This window comes from Pongo pygmaeus, chromosome X (assembly GCF_028885625.2).
Source record: "Pongo pygmaeus isolate AG05252 chromosome X, NHGRI_mPonPyg2-v2.0_pri, whole genome shotgun sequence".
Taxonomy (NCBI): Eukaryota; Metazoa; Chordata; class Mammalia; order Primates; family Hominidae; genus Pongo; species Pongo pygmaeus.
Window position 1 is genome coordinate 19,156,527 of NC_072396.2, and position 12,742 is coordinate 19,169,268.

General features: G+C 48.6%; 2 protein-coding genes across 5 annotated transcripts in view; one reads left to right on the forward strand and one right to left on the reverse strand.

The window, feature by feature from the left end:
- The window catches only part of CDKL5 (cyclin dependent kinase like 5), a 227,464-nt gene extending 216,095 nt beyond the window's left edge, over positions 1-11,369 (forward strand). For 2 of the 4 annotated variants that reach the window (XM_054471950.2, XM_054471951.1), the window contains 3 exons: positions 3,662-3,745; positions 8,175-8,357; positions 11,166-11,365. In XM_054471950.2, coding sequence (XP_054327925.1) covers positions 3,662-3,745; positions 8,175-8,357; positions 11,166-11,269 — 371 coding nt within the window. In that variant the 3' untranslated portion in view covers positions 11,270-11,365. Of the gene's footprint in view, positions 1-3,661; positions 3,746-8,174; positions 8,358-11,165 lie in introns of all 4 variants that reach the window. The other 2 variants (XM_054471949.1, XM_054471952.1) reach the window with 1 other exon arrangement.
- The window catches only part of RS1 (retinoschisin 1), a 34,275-nt gene that overhangs the window by 4,408 nt on the left and 17,125 nt on the right, over positions 1-12,742 (reverse strand). The window contains exons 4-5 of the mRNA XM_054471953.1: positions 4,843-4,984; positions 2,079-2,274 (exon numbers count right to left, since the gene is read on the reverse strand). Of these exons, the coding sequence (XP_054327928.1) occupies positions 2,079-2,274; positions 4,843-4,984 (338 nt within the window). The remainder of the gene's footprint in view (positions 1-2,078; positions 2,275-4,842; positions 4,985-12,742) is intronic.

Sequence of the window (12,742 nt, forward strand, 5' to 3'; positions counted from 1 at the left end):
TAGGGTGGCCACTAGCCAATATGTCAGTTTACACTTCAATTAATTAAAATTAGATAAAAATTCAGTTCCTCAGTCACATGAGCCACATTTCAAGTGGCCGCCATATTGGACAGTGCAGATGTGAACATTTCCATCATCACAGAAAGTTCTATTGGAGGGTGCTGCTAGAAAATGCCACTTGACTCATCCCTTTTGAGTTTTTATCCTTTGCATTTTGACATTTTGAAAAGGCCCACATCACACTTACATGTTCCAAAGGTATCCAAAGTAGGGCTCAAGTGAAAACCCGTGCTTGGCTCAGGAGTTGTAAGCCAAAACTTAAATGTGTGTTCCTACTTTGATACAAGTGATGAGTACCTTTTCAACTTGGAAAATGTTTTTTTAAAAAGACATAAAAACTTGGCCAGGCGCAGTGGTTCACGCCTGTAATCCCAGAACTTTGGGAGGCAGAGGCGGGCGGATCGTTTGAGGTCAGGAGTTTGAGACCAGCCTGGCCAACACACAGTGAAACCCCATCTCTACTAAAAATACAAAAAAATTAGCCAGGCGCAGTGGCAGGTGCCTGTAATCCCAGCTACTCTGGAGGCTGAGGCAGGAGAATTACTTGAACCCAGGAGGCGGAGGTTACAGTGAGCTGAGATCACACCATTGCACTCCAGCCTGGGCAACAGAGTGAGGCTCCATCTCAAAACAAAACAAAAAGACATAAAAACTCAAAGGAAGATTCTGGAAAGGGAAGGGTGGCGCTAGAGTAAAGAGAAAGGGGGTTTGCTTAGTGTTTTTAAGGATGTAACATAAAAACATGCTGTGGGTGTTTGATGCTATTTCCAAAGAAATCATTCTTTGCCCTCTTAACCAAAGTCATGGTGCTCTGCCTGATGCCACTAGGACATTTCCTTTCCTTCTGGGATTATCTCCTGAAAATATCTGGCTGTTGCATTTGGCCCCATCCATCCACAAAACGGGAAGGGCCTGGTCTGCCATGTTCTTGCCTTTCTCTGCAGTGGCACCGCCCCACACCGCCCTCTCTATTGCAGTTTGTCTTTGAGCCTATTCAAGTCAGGAGCCAGGTGAAGAGAGGGGAGGGTGGAACAGGCTCCACCAGATTGCACAAGTGCAGGGGTGAAGTGCCTCTTTGCAAAGAACCTTCAAGGCCTTCAGAAGCACAGGGCTTGAAAAACTTCTCATGTCTTTTGGAGAAGCCAGCTAAGAAGAATAAAAATGAAATTAAATGTCCAAGTATCAAGATGGTTTTTCCTCTTGTGTTCAAACTCCTTGAAACAACCCGTGAACATCTTGGCTGTACAAATTGTTATCAGAGACTTACAAAGTCTTCTGAATCTCAGCTGTACATGTCTACTTAACCTGATTAAATGTTGAAATTAGCCTGGGGAACTCCTTACTCTTAGGCAAAAGGATGTTTAACATTTCCAAAGAGCTAGTGAGTTTTTAATTCATTTTTATTCATAGCAAATATATATATATATATATATATATAGTCAGAAGTCTACTGCGTTTAGTCAATGGTGAAGAAGACTTCGGTCTCAATCCACAAAGATTAATAGGATGTAGAGTTGCCCAAAGGTTTTAGTTCCTCTGTGTTTGTGCTGGTGAAGTCCTTTTAACCATTTAGCTAATGGGTAACTTGCTAGGTTCTCAAAAGACTCCCCTCTGTCAGTCTCAAACAATAGGAGAGGCCACATCTATATAAATGGATGATTCTCTACCCACATCAATAACATCAGACCATACCTGTGAAGCAAAGTGCATTCAATGATCCAGTGAGTTGAAATAGTGCAAATGGTCAGTCTTAAGAATTCAGGCAACTGCATACTGATATGGAAACTCAGACAAATTTTTTTTTGCACTTAAGAGTAGCATTCATTTGCAAACAAACTGTGCTGGGCACCAAAGCAAGCCCAGGAAAGAGAGCACAGCACATTGTGGGGGAAAGCGCAGATGATCCACTGTGCTGTGGAGTTGGTGCTCTGACAGAGGGCAGTGACAGGAGCGCAGGGACAGGAGGGGAAGTCCCAGAGGGTGTGAGCTGAAGTTGGTTTGGGATAAGCCCAACTTACCCGGTTGTTTCCAGTCTGGTCCTTATAGTAAATCCAGTTCAGGCGCTCATCGGTCCTGTACTGCACGCTGTACTTGGTCATCCACTCATCGATGTCACAGCGCCCCTGGGTGAGGATCCCTGAAATCACTTTGATCTCCTTCAGGTCTATCTGTAACCACTGGCTACTGTCCTGGAACTTGGAGAGCCAGGCGCACCTGCCAAGAACATACCGAGTCACCGGGAGACTCCCCCTGTGTATGTCTGCAAAAAGCCGGCAGGTGCTGGCTCTCGAGGGGATGCCAGCATCCAAAGAGCCCCCTGCCAAGCTCGGGCAGTCTGGGCTGCAGTCTGAGCCTTGTCTCCTGGGAATGGCCAGCTTCTGCTATACTTAACTTGCATCTCATTCTCCCTCTCCCTGCATCTCCACCTCCCAAGAAAACATTTCCAGATTCGACTAATTTGTCAAAGAAATGCCTCAGAGTGTGGCTGAAATTGCCTTTGGGAGTGGTTGAACATGTCTGTCTGCAAAACACGCAGGTGCATGGCTGTTAGACCACCAGCCCCTGCCCTCTGCTTGAGACTCACAGGGTGAATTTTTCTGTGCATTTCACTCTCTTCACACCTATTTATGTTTCCCTTGGATGGTGACATTCCTGCCTCGTGCAGAGCACTGAGCCATGTGGATCTAGAAGGGCTTTGACAAGTAAGTGTCAAGCCAGATAACCGTTGAAGCAACTAAGTTGTTTTTTTAGCTACATTCCTCATAAATCGTGGAAACCTATAGTAGCTCCCCCTGCCGCCTCCTTTTTTCCTTTTAGTGTGTATTTTAATTAGCTTTGTAGGACTTAAGCCCTGGGCCACCTTCTCTTCCTTTTCCAGACTTATTCCTTAGGTGGCTCCTGACTTTTCACTTCTATCCCAGACCTTTTCTAAATCCCAAATCCAGAGAGTTCAGTTGCCAGCTAGAGGACTTCTGTGTGCCTGTCAGCATCTCAGATGAAACACATCCCAATGTGAGCCCCTAAGCGCCCCCACCCCACCCCGCTTTCAGACCCCACGTCTCTGAGTTAACCCCATCCTCGCATGCGTCCATGCCGGCCACCTGAGAACCATCCTGGGCCCCTCCTCTCCACCTCCAGTGCCCAATCCTTATCTATTGGCTCCATCTCCAAGTGCCTCAAATTCCTCTACTTCTGTCGGTCTCCACCGCCACCACTCTAGCCTGTGTCCCCCCATTTCTTGCCACACCTCAACTACTCTCCCTGGATTGTTCTGGCCCCACAGGAACCAGAGAACTTTTCTTAAAACACAAATGTGCTTGCGATACTCTTCGACTTAAAATCTTTATCCGGCAGAGTCTGCTAATTATCACCCGATACTCCCTTCCCATCCTCATTTGGTAATAGAACCCCTGAGTTTCATCTGGGCAAATGGCCATCTGGCTAAGATGGCATTTCCTAGTCTCCCTTGCAACTAGGTGGGGCCCCCTAACCAAACTCTGGTCAATGGGATGTGGGCAGAAGTGGCCAATAGAATATGTTTGTGTTCTTAAAGGCAAATCGTGTGCACTCTGCTGCTCTTTTGTTTCTCCCCGCTAACTAGAATGTGGATGTGATGGCAGAAGACAGAGACACCATTCTGGACCCCAACATAGACGCTTCATGTTAAGGATGACAGAACAACAAGGTAGAGTCTGGGCCCCTCATGCCATCAAGCTGCCATAACGACCCTAGACTACTGAATGAAACTTTTTTGTTTCTTTCTGAGACAGAGTCTTGCTCTGTCACCCAGGCTGGTGTGCAGTGGCACACAATCTCGGCTCACTGCAACCTCTGCCTCCCAGGTTCAAGCGATTCTCCTGCCTCAGCCTCCCAGGTAGCTGGGATTATAGCCACCTGCCACCATGCCTGGCTAATTTTTGTATTTTTAGTAGAGATGGGGTTTCACCACATTGGCTAAGCTGGTCTTGAACTCCTGACCTCAGGTAATCTGCCCACCTCGGCCTCCCAAAGTGCTAGGATTACAGGCGTGAGCCACTGTGCCTGGCTGATGAATGGAACTTTTAAGTGAGCAAGAAACACACTTCTATGTTAAGTCACTGTACTTTGGTGCTCTTTGTTACAACAGCACTAACCTGTATGCTAACTAATACGCACTCAGGGTCCTCCCATTATCCCTACAGTACGGACCACAGTCGTTAACGTGGCTTCTAAGGTCCTGCACCATCTGACCTCTGCTTGCCTCTCCACCTTGTCTCACCTGTGCTTCAGGCTTGCTGCCCTGCTTATATTCCCCATCCACACCCTGGAGGTATCATCCCAACTCAGGGCTTTTACACCTGCTGTACCCCACGCCTCTTCCGCTCCCTCACCTGGCCAACTTCAAGTCACAGGTCAAATATGTTTTCCTTAGAAAGCCTTCCCTGGCTGCATGGATGAGGTCTTTCTTCCTTCATCTCTCCCCCAGCACTCATAAGTACATTCTGTGTCATTTGTTTATTAGAGAGGCCTATATTTTTTTTCTTTTTTGAGACAGGGTCTCACTCTGTCGCCCAGGCTGTAGTGCAGTGGTGTGATCTCGGCTCACTGTAACCTCCGCTTCCCAGGTTCAAGCAATTCTCCTGCCTCAGCCTCCTGAGTAGCTGGGATTACAGGCACGTGCCACCACGCCAGTTAATTTTTTGTATTTTTAGTAGAGACGGGGTTTCACTGTGTTGGCCACGCTGGTAGAGAGGCCTATTTTTTTTAAAAGCACATGAAAAAAAATCCCCGGGCCCTGCTTACCCAAAGCCTTGACTGTTGAGTCGGGCCTTGTTTGCAGTCCACGAGGAATACCAGCCCACATACTGCTCCGGGTTAGAGCAGGTGATCTGGTCCGGTGTGACCTCCCCTGACTCGAAACCCAGGGGCTTGTGATATGGGCATTCTGGGAAAGGAAAAAGAATTCACATTCACACATATCTCAATACTCAACAAGCACCAGGTGACTGAAATAACAAAACAAACCCATCTGCTTTGCGCTTCGGAGATGGAGAAGGCTTTACCTGGCTCTGTGGTTCACAAATGGGTACAGCTGGGTCTTCAACGGTTCACTACTCATGCAAGAAAGGAATGAAGGATGAAGTAAAGGAATTGCCATAGAGACTCACAGCCTTTGTAAAAGCAGAGGGAAGTGGCTCTATGGCAACTTCACAAGGGGTGTGTGGAATTTTGAGAAATACTTCACCTCCTCCACCAACTTAGAGATCTAAAAACCAAGAGGTGCACAGTGAAATACCATATTTAAATGCCATACATCTTTATTTCCCCCATTAACACAGATTTAGCCATCCTGCCTGATGACGTCAGGTCTCTCGTTGTCCTTGGGCAGCAGATCATGCCAATTATAGGGACAAAACCACAGTGAGAGGCAAGAAGGGTGATTACATATTGCGATATAGAGAATGACTTCTTACTTGTAAATTGCAGTTTTCTCACCAGTCTAATGAAAAAAAAAAATGGGTGAAATGTGCTTGGGGGACTGTTGAGTGAGAAACAGCTAAAAGGAACTGCTTTTTCCCAGAGGTAGTACCCAAAGGTGGTTCTTCTGTGTTAATTGTCTCCCACTTCCTCTCGTCTGTATGTCCCCTCACAGTAAAAACAGTATTGAGGCTGGGCGCGGTGGCTCATGCCTGTAATCCCAGCTACTCGGAAGGCTGAGGCAGGAGAATCGCTTGAACCCAGGAGGCGGAGGTTTCAGTGAGCCGAGGTGGTGCCTGCAGTGGCAGGCACAGTGTTGAGTTACCTGGTCAGAGGCTGCCAATTTTCAACCCAGTATTCATTCATTCTCCCCTTCTTCTTCTTCTTTTTTTTTTTTTCTTTTGAGACAGGGTCTCGCCCTGTCCTAGGCTGGAGTGCAGTGTTGCTGTGTCAGCCCACTGCAACCTCTGCCTCCTGGGCTCAAGCGATCCTGCCACCTCAGCCTTCTGAGTAGCTGGGACCACAGGTGCACACCACCACACCCAGCTAATTTTTATATTTTTTGTAGAGACAGGATTTTGCCATGTTCCCCAGGCTGGTCTCGAACTCCTGGGCTCAAGGGATCCACCTGCCTCGGCCTCCCAAGGCACTGGGGATTACAGGTGTGAGCCATCACCCCCAGCCTCCCCTTCTTTTTGACTAAAGAGCTCTCCTTTTATTGGAAGCAGCAATGTAGCCAGCTGAATAAAGGGCCTTTCCCAGCCTCCTTTGCAGTTAGAAGTGCCCACATGACATAACTTCTGACCAGTGAGATATAAAGACTGCCTGCTGGGATTTCTGGTCAGGTTTTGTTTGCCCCTTCTTTCTTCCTGTTGTCTGGATCACATCTGATAGTTGGTGTGACAGTAACCATCTTGCACCATGTGGGTAAGGCCAAGAGAACTGCAGAGGCCGAGTGCAGTGGCTCACGCCTGTAATCCCAGTGCTTTGGGAGGATCACTTGAGCCCAGGAGTTCAAGACCAGCCTGGGCCAACATAGGGAGACCCCATCTCGTGGCTGACGTCTGTAGTCCCAGCTACCGGGGAGGCTGAGGGAGGAGGATTGCTTGAGTGTAGGAGTCTGTGGCTGCAGTGAGCCATGATCACACCACTGCATTCCAGCCTGGGTGATAGACCCTGTCTCAAAAACAAAAAAAAAAACAAAAAAACAAAAACTGCAGAGACCTCAGCCTTGATAACCTTAAGTATTATAACTCCCTACCCCTAATTTTTTTTTTACCATGTGAGTTAAAACTCCTAAATCAATAAGCCAGTATTTAGGAGGTCTTGTACTTATAACCAAACCCAGTTCCTAACGGAATTTCTACAGAAAACAAATGGCAAATGTATTTTCCTTTTTTTGTTAGAGACCTGGTCTCGCTGTGTCGCACAGGCTGGAGTGCTGTGGCGCAGTCATAGCTCTCTGCAACTCTAACTCCTGGGCTCGAGCGATCCTCCCACCTCATTCTCCTAGTTTTCTGATGATGAATGATAAACTGCAATTAAGGCAAATCATAGTATTTTCTCCATCTGTAAATTTGAGTTCAGGTTGAAGGGCTGAACATATTTACTGAGGCACCATTACCTGTAACAGTAAAACGAGGGCTGAAGTCCCTCTGGAGAATTTTTCAAAAGCCAGTAAAGTTGAATGAAACATGCTTGCAGAGACGGCCATGCCCTGTCCCCAGAGGCTAAAAACAGGCCAGCTTCAGACCTCTGGCCAGGGAGGCTTAACTTCCTTTCTGCCCCAATGCACCAAAGGAATAGGCCTGATCTCACTAGTATGTGCAGCTCTGTGGGGCTGAGGGTGACGGCACAGAATTTGTAGTTTACTGAGTACTCAAGAATGCAGTTTCCAGGACTCCACCCCAGAGCAACTGCATCTTTAACAAGCTCACTTTTGAAAGCGCACTTTGAAAACCTTGGCCTGCCAGGGAAGACATTCTGTGGGCTGGAGATCCCGAGGACTGAGTGCCTGTGGACTCGAGGGCTCCTCCACCCCCGCGACACCCCTCCAGCTCACCCCTCCAGCTGGGAAGACAAGCCCGAGCGATCAGGAGGAGGGGCACAAGGCCAGGTGGCAGGGATTTTTCATGGGCAAAATTCTAACCTTGGGTGTCTCTGAGGCCCCTCCACTTTGAGCATTTGATGACTGAACCTCCTTTTTTTTCCCGCCTCCCCCCGTCCCCCCGTCCCCCCCCCACTCAGGGCCACTAGCTCTGAGAGAGTAGGCAGAGGGGAAGGGAAAAAGCCAGCGCCACCTCTCCCAGTCGCCTTATTCTTGGCACTTTGCTCTTCTTCATCTGTTTCCCCTTCACGTCTCTTTTGCCATTTCTTCCCAAATAGCTCATCTAACACTCCAGAGCAGTCTGTAGTCCTGCAGGGGTACCTGGCCAGGGCCAATGGCCTTGACAGCCTGGGAGGGCCTGTCCAGGCAGCAGAGAATGTGTGGCTCACTCTGCGATCTAAAGACCCGTGTGTCCAGACATGGATGCTGTACTTACTCCCCAGGGACGGTGACGCTCTCACTGTCACCTTGGCTTCAGCTGGTGTCTGGGAGCCGATGCCTGACTCCCGGGCCCCAAGCTTCATTCCACTGCCCTCTGAATATTTTCCAGGAGAGTGCTTCCGCTGTGGTGACCCAAAGAAGCCTCACACTCCATGTGTCCCACACCGAGCCCTTCATCGTCCAACCTCCAGTCCTGCTCCCTATCCAGTACTCCAGGTCCGAGGCACTTCCGTGTTCCCGACACTCCAGGTCCGAGGCACTGATGCTTTCAGCTGCCCGACCCAGCAATCCGGTAAGCAGAGACTCTAGACCGGTGGGGCTCAGCCTGGGCTGCACCTCCGAATTGCCCGAGGAGCTGTAGAAATGCAGATGTTCAGGCCACACCCCCAGGGATTCTGACATCATTGGCCTGGGCATGGGGACAAAGCTGCAGGTGATTGTAATGGGCAGTCAAGGTCAAGCAGGCCTGCGTCCAGCCAATGACACCTGGGGTAGGGGCCCACCCTCTCAGCGTGAGCGCAGGCCAGTTGCTTAACCTCTCTGGGTCTCAGTCTCCTCATTTGTGAAATGGGGCATGATGTACTACCTGTCTTCATAAAATTGCTGTAAGATTGAGTGAAACTATTTGGAGATTGTAGAGTTCGTAGAGCACAGCATCTTGCCAAAAAGCAGCAGGTGCATGACATTGGTGGAGGTGAATTTCTGAGACTACATTGATAACCTTCTTGAATTTTGCATGTTTTTCTGACAAAGACTCAATAGGGAGGAAATCCATTGCCCCTCTATCCTACTCTGTTCTGTCCCCATTACCCTCCCCGTCCCCCGACCACCGCACCCCATGCCACACCCTCCAGAGAATGAGGCCAGCTTCATGTGACTGATGAATGGTTTCGGCTGTCCTTGCCCCAGGCAGGAGCAAGTGTGTGTGTGTGTGTGTGTGTGTGTGTGTGTGAGAGAGAGAGAGAGACAGAGAGACAGAGAGGGATGTGAGAGAGAAACTTGTCGACAGCATCCCTTAAGCTTATGGACCTGGAAGATCTAGGCCTCACCAGGAACTAGCGCATTGACCAAGAGAAGGAGGTCACAGCCCCAGCTAAAGTAGCAGGGATGTGGTGAGGGCCTGAGTGCAGCGGAGAGGGACCTGATTCCCCTGAGGGGCTGGACTGGGATGGGCTTGGGAGCCCTAAGCTCTGGGCATGCTCAGAAAACTTGGGAAGGTCCCTTGGACTGAGTATGGCTCAGAGGGAGAGGAGCCACCCATGAGACGTCTGCCTTCCAATGGGGCTGTGGCCAGCCTGCCCTCGCAAGCTCGTGGGGGGTTCATGTAGTCTAAATGGGGAGAAAAGACCTTCAAAAATCCTGTCTGCAGACTCCTCACAGGCCATTACAAGGGGGCACTCGGCTGGATTTCTTCTAACATGGAAAAATAGAAAATGTGACATTTCCCACACTATGTGTGCCCTGAAGAAGAGCACACTCCAGTTCTCTTATTGTGATTTTTCCTGACTTCTTCTTCCCCTTTCCTCTTCCTTCTGTGGGCCTGGTTGAGCTCTTTTCAGGTCCACATGTGGCCTGCAGCCCTTCCCTGAGGCCATCCCCTCCCGTCCACACCCCTCCGCCTGGCCCCCCATGCCTCAGCCTTCAGATCTCTGCCCGCCCTGAGCTGGCTGAGGTGCCCCAGGTGCTACCTCCCCAGCACCCTCCACACCTGTCACGTACCCCTCCTCCTCAGGCATACTTCACTGCCATCTCCCCTTGCCTGCCTCCCTCCCCATTCTCCCCCTAGCTGAGCAGAATGCCTGCAGGTGCTGGGCACTCTCTAGGTATTGACTGGACAGATGGATGGAGAGATGAATGAACACACACCATCGCCCCATCTTGGGTGACCACTGGGGACAAGCATAGGAAATGGCATTTCGAAACAGGCAGCAGAGGCCTCAGGGAAGAAGTAGACGCTGACTGTGACGTCTGGCCTAATCAAAAAAAACCATAAATTGAGCAGATGCTAGAAGGCAACATAAATAGTGTTGTGAAAGAATTAAGGGGATCCTAGGCTGGGTGCAGTGGCTCACGCCTGTAATCCCAGCACTTTGGGAGGCCGAGGCGGGAGGATCACTTGAGGTCAGGAGTTCGAGACCAGCCTGGCCAACACGGTGAAACCCCATCTCTACTAAAAATACAAAAATTAGCCAAATGCAGTGATGGGCACCTGTAATCCCAGCTACTTGGGAGGCTGAGACAGGAGAATCTCTTGAACCCAGGAGGCAGAGGTTGCAGTGAGCTGAGATCGCGCCACTGCACTCCACCTTGGGCAACAGAGCCAGACTCCATTTCAAAAAAAAAAACTAAGGGGATCCTTATCAGACACACACAGAATATGACCTTCCCGAGTTTTCCACCCAGTGTCACTTTGTTGTTGCAGCTATTAGACCTGTTTCTATACTCATTTCACCCTTAGGGAAAAGCCTACATCTTCTGTGGCTCAAATGGCTCTTCTGAGCCATGATGTGATCATGAGATAGATAAAGGCATATTTGCAATATGTTGCCAGCCCAAGGCTGTGTATATTTCATATTCTAGCCTTTTTACTTTAGTGGCTACTTTCTGAGTTTATAAGGCAGGCTTATAAAGAATGCAGATCTAAAGAAACACAGAATTCAGGGACTTTCTTAACACAAGATTCCAGACAGATGTGAATAGTGTTATGCATAGATATTAGACTTGAATATATGTGACAATATAGTAGAGTACAGAAGAAAATATGTAGAATAATATTTCTGGAAGAATGGATTATAAGCTCAAGCATCATATAGAATAGAAAATCTAGAATCAAAATGAACTGTTAGCAAACCAGTGGATTTCTTATACTTTTGATAATTTCCCTACCCTGTTTTTTGCTCTCAGAGTGCCGCGGTAATCTTGGCTCAACGGTGGAAAAGACAGAGCTTTTGGTATTTTTAATAGCATTAAAGTGAAGATTAGGAGGCCAGAATGCATGTGGCCTTCTGCTCCGAGGGAGGGCCCGGGCATTAGCCAGAGTGCACCTGCTAGCGCCTCCTGGCAGCTCTGAGTGACCCTGCTGTCCTTCTGTGCTTTCCAGGGTTCTCTTTCTTCGTGAGACAGGCTATGAGGGAAGCCCTGATTCACAGGGCCCAGGTAAACCAAGCTGTGCTCCTGACATACCATGAGAATCTGCAGCACTGATGGGCAAGTGACTTCTGCAAGCCTGTGGCTGGTCCCAATGCCCTGAATCATCTCTCTCATGGAAGAACCAATTAACACCAATGAATCAACCATTAACGCTGAGGTTGAGTTTTCCTTTCTGAAAATATCTGCGTTGTTAAGAACAAAAACCAGGGCCAGGTGCAGTGGCTCACGCCTGTAATCCCAGCACTTTGGGAGGCCGAGCGGGTGCATTGCCTGAGCTCAGGAGTTCGAGACCAGCCTGGGCAACATGGTGAAACCCCGTCTCTCCTAAAATACAAAAAATTAGCCAGGCGTGGCGGCGTGCGCCTGTAGTCCCAGCTACTCGGGAGGCTGAGGCAGGAGAATTGTTTGAACCCGGGAGGTAGGGGTTGCAGTGAGCCAAGATCACGCTACTGTACTCCAGCCTGGGAGACAGAGCAAGATTCCGTCTCAAAAAAAAAAATAAAAAAGAACAAAACCCAAAAAACAGTGGAGAGAGGAGAACACTTAAGCTAAAAGAATTTCTAATTTTAGAACTTCAAGCTCATGACAGCTGTGTAGGGGAGACAGCTTTGGGGACCAGGGTCAATATCACATCCCTCAAACACGTGACTCTTCTCTCTTTTTTTTTTTTTGGCGGGGGGAGGTGGGGACAGGGTCTCTGTCTGTTGCCCAGGCTGGAGTGCAGTGATATGATTATGGCTCACTGCAGCCTCAACCTCCAGGACTCAAGCGATCTTCCCACCTTGGCCTCCCGAGTAGCTGGGACTACAGGCACATGCCACCGTGCGCCCCCATCTAGAGATGCGGTTTGGTCATGTTGCCCAGACTGCACATGGCCCTTTCTTGAAGTATCAAACTAGATTGGGTCGATGAAGCCAATCCACATAAACAATGTCTTTCCAATTTCTTCTTAGACAGAACTTACTTGGAATGGAATTCCAGGAGGTCTCATGTCTCTAGTGAAAAGAACATTCGTTACCACTAAATGGTAAATTTCTCTAAGGTGGAGACAATGCCTTCATTTCTGTCTCCTTGTCAGTGCCTGACACATCATAGGCACATGTTGAAAGATGGGTGAATTGAGTTATAAATGGATTATTAATGAGGGTGCGTCAGTATTGACTGAGCCAATCATACCAACATTTAATGGCTGCATGAGCTCATGCCATGGAGCCTGAGGGGATGTCCGATAGGAAAAGCCCACCGGTTTCCTCACGATTGGGACCCCACAGTTCCCTTGGAAAACAAACTTAGTTCAGAAATGACTTCCCCTTCAGAAAATAGGAAAATCACGCAGTAGAAACCATTGTACCCTACCCTCCCACACACACATTGCAATTTGCTTTTTTAATGCAAATTTAATGAAATAATGAAAAGAGCCTCACACACAGACACACAAACCTGTCTCTTGTGAAGCTATTATTAGGCAATTGTGTAAAGTAAATGAAGTGGTACAATACCATCATAATCCTGGAGAGGCAGCAAGGC